We start from the raw sequence: 7,889 nt of genomic DNA on the forward strand, positions 1-7,889 counted from the left end.
ATCAAACAGACATAAAATAAGAAGTTATGGGCAAATATTGGTATTTTAAAGACTAAAGGGGAAAAATGTAAACAAATAAACAACATAATTACAAAATAACACATTTTAGACTAAATTTAGACACAAACCTAGGACAATATTTTCCTGATATACAGGGTTTATTTAATTGTCTGAAAATGTAGCACGTTTAAAAAATACCGCGATAATACCGAAAACCGTGGTAATTTTGGTCACAATAACCGTGAGGTTACATTTTCACACCGTGACAACCCTACTCTAAATGTGGTGCAGATCAGAAGATGTATGTGGAAATAGCCAAACGGAGCTCCATTCAGACACCGTCAGGCCATCACAGCTCCACACTTCCATCACCACACTGCAGCTGTGCACCTGCATGTGTTCTGGAACTGGGCACAGTCTCATCTTGATTAGATGAAAGGTCAAATCTTGACCTTTTAAATGCAAGCAATAGATTTAAGGTGGTGTGGTCTTGGTGAAGTCAGCAAATGAATGTGCAAATAGCCTCATGTCTTCATGTAATCGCCGCCATGACAGTCCGCATGCACAGTGGTGTTCCAAATACAGTTGTTGTTACACATCTGGTGAAAAGCCGGGGTCAAATGGCCTGCATCTGATACAGCGCCCTCTAGAGTCCCGGGACCCAAGGTGCTTTACAGCACAATCAGTCATTCACACCCTGGAGATGATGAGCTACATTGTAGCCACAGCTGCCCTGGCACACTGACAGAGGCGAGGCTGCCGTACACAGGCACCACCAGTCCCTCCGACCACCACCAGCAGGCAAGGTGGGTTAAGTGTCTTGCCCAAGGACACAACGACAGCGACAGACTGAGCGGGGTTTGAACCTGCAACCTTCCAATTACGGGGCGAGCACTTAACTCCTGTGCCACCTGGGTCAATGAAAGTAGCTGAAAAATCCTCCCACCCACCTGTTGACACTGGAGGAACAGTGGCTCAACTCCTTCTCCTCGTCAGCCAATCAGAGGATGGGTGGGCATGGCCAGCCCCAGCTTGTTCCTTAAAGTGACGGAGCGCTGAAACAGCTCATTAACTGTTTCCACTCTGAGTTCTGGAAAATATCTGGGAGGTTCAAGGAGCTGTTGTTGTCCCCGTAGGCTGATTGGTTGTCCTTGAAGCTCAAACGCTCTAGACAACATAGACATCATGACACTCATGAAGAGAAACTAGATGTTTAACAGGACAACAGCAGCAGGCATTAATGAGCTCATATCTATTTGTCCTGCTCTGACAGAAGGTATCTACTAGGGATGTGCATTGGAGAAATTTTGGCACTACGAGACGTATCACGATATGTTGCGATGCGTTCAGCCAGACGATATTAGCAATATTTGCAGACTGACTGTGTTGTAGGAAAAGTCAACAAACAGTCCAAACTGATGCTTAACATGCTAACATGAGGCTTCTGAATGATAATGGAGAGAAGAACATTTCAGTGGTGGAAACAAAAGCCATGCTCTCTGCTGCCAACTGGTGGTCGGCGTATGAAATGCACCAAAAGAAAAGAAAATACACAAATGTCTGCATGGAAATTCTTCCAAAAATGTTGTACGCAGCTTTTGAATATCGACATAATATAGCAGGAAAAAATATCACAAACGATTGCCATATGGATATTTTCTTAGATCACTAGTATCTACGCCCAGATGGAAGCAGCATCATGCGATGGAGGATGGTTCTGATCCAGCAGGATGGTACGAGCCTTAGTGAGGACCCTGGTTTTGTACAACACCGATAGGTCAGGCAGGTCTGAACCTGCCAGGAGATCAGCTGGCTCGGTCTCTCGGCTCTGTCAGCACTTTGCTAAGAGAGCCTGTTGCCACGGCGGTGACTTATGCCACTGATCGGCACCTAAAGGTGTCCGTGGACATCGATAACGATAAAGGTTTTGTTCTGTGTTAGGACGCCGTTGAGTCTATCAGGGAGCGATGATGTCAGAAACTGCGTCCAGTGACCAGAAGTTCACGGGGCTCTGTCCGAGAGCCAGAGCGGTGTGAGCCACGTCCTTGTGGGGTCAGTGTGAGTTAACCAGAAGGGTGACCCAGAAACTCCACCGATGCTTTCCAAGTACCGTACTGACCCGACTATAGCACGACACGGTTAAAGATAACCCGGTTTAAGATGACCCGGTTATGAGACGACCCGGTTTAAGATGACCCTGTTAGAAGACGACCCGGTTAGAAGACGACCCGGTTAGAAGACGACCCGGTTAGAAGACAACCCAGTTAGAAGATGACCCGGTTAGAAGACGACCCGGTTTAAGATGACCCGGTTATGAGACGACCCGGTTTAAGATGACCCGGTTATGAGACGACCCGGTTTAAGATGACCCGGTTATGAGACGACCCTGTTTAAGATGACCCTGTTAGAAGACGACCCGGTTATAAGACGACCCGGTTATAAGACGACCCGGTTAGAAGACGACCCTGTTAGAAGACGACCCAGTTAGAAGATGACCCTGTTAGAAGACGACCCGGTTATAAGACGACCCGGTTATAAGATGACCCGGTTATAAGACGACCCGGTTAGAAGACGACCCAGTTAGAAGATGACCCGGTTAGAAGATGACCCGGTTAGAAGACGACCCGGTTTAAGATGACCCAGTTATGAGACGACCCGGTTTAAGACGACCCGGTTTAAGATGACCCTGTTAGAAGACGACCCGGTTATAAGACGACCCAGTTATAAGACAACCCAGTTAGAAGATGACCCGGTTAGAAGACGACCCGGTTTAAGATGACCCGGTTATGAGACGACCCGGTTTAAGATGACCCTGTTAGAAGACGACCCGGTTAGAAGACGACCCAGTTATAAGACAACCCAGTTAGAAGATGACCCGGTTAGAAGACGACCCGGTTTAAGATGACCCGGTTATGAGACGACCCGGTTTAAGATGACCCTGTTAGAAGACGACCCGGTTAGAAGACGACCCAGTTATAAGACGACCCGGTTATAAGACAACTCAGTTATAAGACGACCCGGTTATAAGATGACCCAGTTAGAAGACAACCCTGTTAGAAGACGACCCGGTTATAAGACGACCCGGTTAGAAGACGACCCAGTTAGAAGACAACCCAGTTAGAAGATGACCCGGTTATAAGACGACCCGGTTTAAGATGACCCAGTTATGAGACGACCCGGTTTAAGATGACCCTGTTAGAAGACGACCCGGTTATAAGACGACCCGGTTAGAAGATGACCCGGTTATAAGACGACCCGGTTAGAAGACGACCTGGTTAGAAGACGACCCAGTTATAAGACGACCCGGTTAGAAGACGACCCAGTTATAAGACGACCCGGTTAGAAGACGACCCAGTTATAAGACAACCCAGTTAGAAGATGACCCGGTTAGAAGACGACCCGGTTTAAGATGACCCGGTTATAAGACGACCCGGTTAGAAGACGACCCAGTTATAAGACGACCCGGATTAAGACGACCCGGTTTAAGATGACCCTGTTAGAAGACGACCCGGTTATAAGACGACCCGGTTAGAAGACGACCCAGTTATAAGACAACCCAGTTAGAAGATGACCCGGTTAGAAGACGACCCGGTTTAAGATGACCCGGTTATAAGACGACCCGGTTAGAAGACGACCCAGTTATAAGACGACCCGGTTAGAAGACGACCCAGTTATAAGACAACCCAGTTAGAAGATGACCCGGTTAGAAGAGGACCCGGTTTAAGATGACCCGGTTATGAGACGACCCGGTTTAAGATGACCCTGTTAGAAGACGACCCGGTTAGAAGACGACCCGGTTAGAAGACGACCCAGTTATAAGACGACCTGGTTATAAGACGACCCGGTTAGAAGACGACCCAGTTATAAGATGACCCGTTAGAAGACGACCCAGTTATAAGACGACCCAGTTATAAGACAACCCAGTTATAAGACGACCCGGTTATGAGACGACCCGGTTTAAGAAGACCCTGTTAGTAGATGACCCGGTTATGAGACGACTCAGTTATAAGACAACCCAGTTAGTAGATGACCCGGTTAGAAGACGACCCGGTTATAAGACGACCCTGTTATAAGACGACCCGGTTAGAAGACGACCCAGTTATAAGTTGACCCGGTTATAAGACGACCCAGTTATAAGACAACCCAGTTAGTAGACGACCCGGTTATAAGACGACCCAGTTATAAGACGACCCGGTTTTAAGACGACCCGGTTATAAGACGACCCGGTTATGAGACGACCCGGTTTTAAGACGACCCGGTTAGAAGACGACCCAGTTATAAGTTGACCCGGTTATAAGACGACCCAGTTATAAGACAACCCAGTTAGTAGACGACCCGGTTATAAGACGACCCAGTTATAAGACGACCCGGTTTTAAGACGACCCGGTTATAAGACGACCCGGTTATGAGACGACCCGGTTAGAAGACGACTCCACATTTTACAACGATTTAGATGAACGAACCTCGTCCTATATTCGGGTCATTACGGTACTTACCTGGTGAACCGGTGACACGGAGACATGCACAGGCCAAGGAGGTCTGGTAGAACCATCGACATAAATATACTGGACATCTCCTATCCATAGACTCCAATATCACGTTTTTGAGGCTAAATGGGAGGTGGCCACCACCGCCATTTTGACCGTGTCACAGGTTCCGTCAAGCCCAGACAATTCCACAAAAGGGAAGAGAGGTGGAGCTGAGGGTGGGGCTGTAAGGCTGGGATCAACTGACGACACCCGGTCGAACTAGCTACAAGCTAACCTGAAGCTAACCCAAAGCTAACGTGGAGGTGGGAGCTAAGCTAACGGAGGTAGCTACCTAGCTACAACCGGAGTTAACTGTGCACAACACCAGAGCTTCTGAGTCAGAGATACGCCGGGCTGACCGCTGGGTAGAACCGGGTGGAAAACATCCGTCTCCCGAGAGCTCCACAAGCCGATAGTGGGAACCCGGCTCCACCAACATGTTATATTTCAACCCATTTTCTAAAGTGCAGCATTATGTTAAATGCACTGGGTTTTACCCTATTACATTTACATTTCATGGTTAAACAGTACATGTTAAAATCTAAGCTCAGCCCGGCAGTGACCTAAAATACATAAATATAATTTTACTTACCGAAAAAAATGAAGTGGAGACTCCTTGGACGCTCTATTAGTGCAATTAATGCCCCAGCAAGTCATTTTGTCCAACAATTACACAATAATATCCAAACAAGAATACACACACACAGAGACTCAAAATCCCGGAGCAGTTTCCAGGCCAGACCGAGGCTCTACTGAGGCCTTTCCCCGGAGCTAGCTCTGTGGTCACGTGGGTCTGATGCTCATTAATTATACAGAATTTTAGGCTTTTAATACACTTAAACAGAAGAGTGAGAAAAACATTCACCCCCCTCAGAGTTGTCATGAGTGTAAACTAGACCATTTAACCCAAGAACTGTCATAACTCAGGTAAAGGTGTACCAGAACCACCTGGTCCATCCACTAATAAACAACCCCTCTGTGACCCGCTGGCTGACCCGGCAGTCAGGTGTTTGACCTCCACGGCCGGCGCGTAGTCTCAGAGGTTTTCATCCCAAGAGCAGCACCGGGAACTCCTGGTTCTGATTACATCTGGGTCAGCTGGGCTGTATTTTCCCATGGCAGCAGGGAGGGACGCCGACCCTCACAGTTAACACACACACTGACCCCACGAGCTACAGGCGACACAACTCATCAGCCTTCCTGTTAGAGAGCAAGACTTGCTGTTCCTGATCAGGGCGGTCTGGTGACGGTACCGACGACTTCCTCTCGTACAGCACGTGAGCTTTGTAGAAGATCACAGCGTCTCTGCACGGATGTCTGATCTATGAACCGTGTTAACGCTTGTCACTCGCTGGGCCGTCTATCCGTCTCTGATGTGTACTCGCTAGGCACGGCTGTGAAGCTCCAACAGCTGAAGCAGTAGGTGGAGGCAGCTCTGGGTGTTGCTGCTTCAACACTAACAGCTGTAGGTGTCCTTTAGCCCCGCCTCCAGTACAGTCACTGTTACATTTGATTAGAAAGTAGGTCAACAATAAAGATCCGGAGCACCTGACGGGTTAGAGCAGGTCTGTGATGGACACTTGTGATGTTTTACTTCTGCTGGTCTTTTCTCCAGTCTTGGACACACGACATCTCCAAGGAGAAGGAGTTCCTGCGGAAGCTGGTGAAGGCCAACGTCATCACAGATCTCACCAAAGGTATCTGAGTTCACGCCCACCGCCGCCTCCGGAGGACGATGGGAAGCGGACTGAGAGGAGAAGCCATGGGCGAGGCCTGCTCGCCACCAGGGTTCCACATCTGGAGAGATTATGTAGGAGAACACAGGAGGGTTTGTAGAGAAATGCAATCATGTGCCTTCTGAACCAAAGACAGGATGCTGAACCGGCTCCAGGGGGCTGGATGGACCTGCTTCCTGTCCCGGAAAACCACCTTTGCAGTATTGCTGAGCTGGCCACGCCCCTGAGAGCCACGCCCACCCAGAGGAGGAGCAGATGTTTGACGCTCTGGATGGACCACTGAAGACAAAAGGACATGGCGATGTGTGGAGATGGGCGCATTAGCAGTGCCAAACATACCTCGAACGGGGGGGGGGGCCCAGCCCTCCTCCTGCTGCCTGAATGTATTCACCTAACTCTGTAAATACGCTCCGTACTTTCTGTCCAGCTGCCGCAGCGCCATGACCCCATCTCACTTCCTGTTTGTGCATTTCAGCGCCCATCCACGCTCACCGGTGTTCGGACTCACAGGGTTCTGTCACGGGAATGTGGAGGGCCATGGGAAAGAAAACGTGTGAAGGAACAAAAACATGATGAGTCCGCGCTCGGACGGGTGAACCCGGACCTCCGACGGGTCACTAGCCCCGTGAGCGGTCGCTGTGACTGTCTGCTAATCAGACGGAAAACTCTCACATGGAAATCTGGAACCCCCACAACTGGTCTGGGACACTGGGAATGTTGTCCACCTGTTGTGGGGGTGTAGGGAACATTCCTGCTTTCAGACACAAAATCCACCCTTTGGTGTCTAGAATGAGGAAGTCCGATATTTCCTGATCGGTTTCCCTTTAGTCTTCACTGCTTTGGTTCCTTTACAGGTTCCTTCTTTTCCGTGGCGCTCCTTCGGGAAGCCGTTAGTTGGCTGAAGGCCTGTAGGTCCACCGTGTTCGTGGGAACAGATGTCACACACACCAGATCACCTGTGTGTGTCTCATCCACACCACATCTCCATCCCTCCATCAGCTGCCGTCTGATGCAGGAGCAGGCCCTGCCTTGCTCAAAGGCAACAGCCTGTCGGAGGGTTCCCCCTCCCAGAGTGCTGCTGCAGGCCTCTGGCCACCAGTCGGGGGGGGGGGGGGTATGAAGCGGTCTGTTTTTGATTATTTATTGTGTCCCGAGCCTCGTTTGTTTCTGTGCTTCCTGGACACACACACACACACACACGCACGCACGCACACACACACACACCTTCATTCAGTTTGATGCCGAAGCTTCTGCCTGACCGGCTTCATGTTGGATGTCTGCTATCCATTAGTTCTGTCTGTTAGAGAGAGAGAGAGAGAGAGAGAGAGAGAGAGAGAGAGAGAGAGAGAGAGAGAGAGAGAGAGAGAGAGAGAGAGAGAGAGAGAGAGAGAGAGAGAGAGAGAGAGAGAGAGAGAGAGAGAGAGAGAGAGAGAGAGAGAGAGAGAGAGAGAGAGAGAGAGAGAGAGAGAGAGAGAGAGAGAGAGAGAGAGAGAGAGAGAGAGAGAGAGAGAGAGAGAGAGAGAGAGAGAGAGAGAGAGAGAGAGAGAGAGAGAGAGAGAGAGAGAGAGAGAGAGAGAGAGAGAGAGAGAGAGAGAGAGAGAGAGAGAGAGAGAGAGAGAGAGAG

General features: G+C 49.4%; 1 protein-coding gene across 5 annotated transcripts in view; it reads left to right on the forward strand.

Annotated features, from left to right (window-relative positions):
* Positions 1 to 7,642, forward strand: part of st3gal3b (ST3 beta-galactoside alpha-2,3-sialyltransferase 3b) — a 107,934-nt gene extending 100,292 nt beyond the window's left edge. For 4 of the 5 annotated variants that reach the window (XM_054737242.2, XM_070541842.1, XM_054737243.2 and 1 more), the window contains one exon: positions 6,145 to 7,641. In XM_054737242.2, the coding sequence (XP_054593217.1) occupies positions 6,145 to 6,234 (90 nt within the window). In that variant the 3' untranslated portion in view covers positions 6,235 to 7,641. Of the gene's footprint in view, positions 1 to 6,144 lie in introns of all 5 variants that reach the window. The other variant, XM_054737245.2, reaches the window with a different exon arrangement.
* Positions 7,643 to 7,889: the final 247 nt, after the last annotated feature.

Source organism: Nothobranchius furzeri, chromosome 11 (assembly GCF_043380555.1).
Source record: "Nothobranchius furzeri strain GRZ-AD chromosome 11, NfurGRZ-RIMD1, whole genome shotgun sequence".
Lineage (NCBI taxonomy): Eukaryota > Metazoa > Chordata > Actinopteri > Cyprinodontiformes > Nothobranchiidae > Nothobranchius > Nothobranchius furzeri.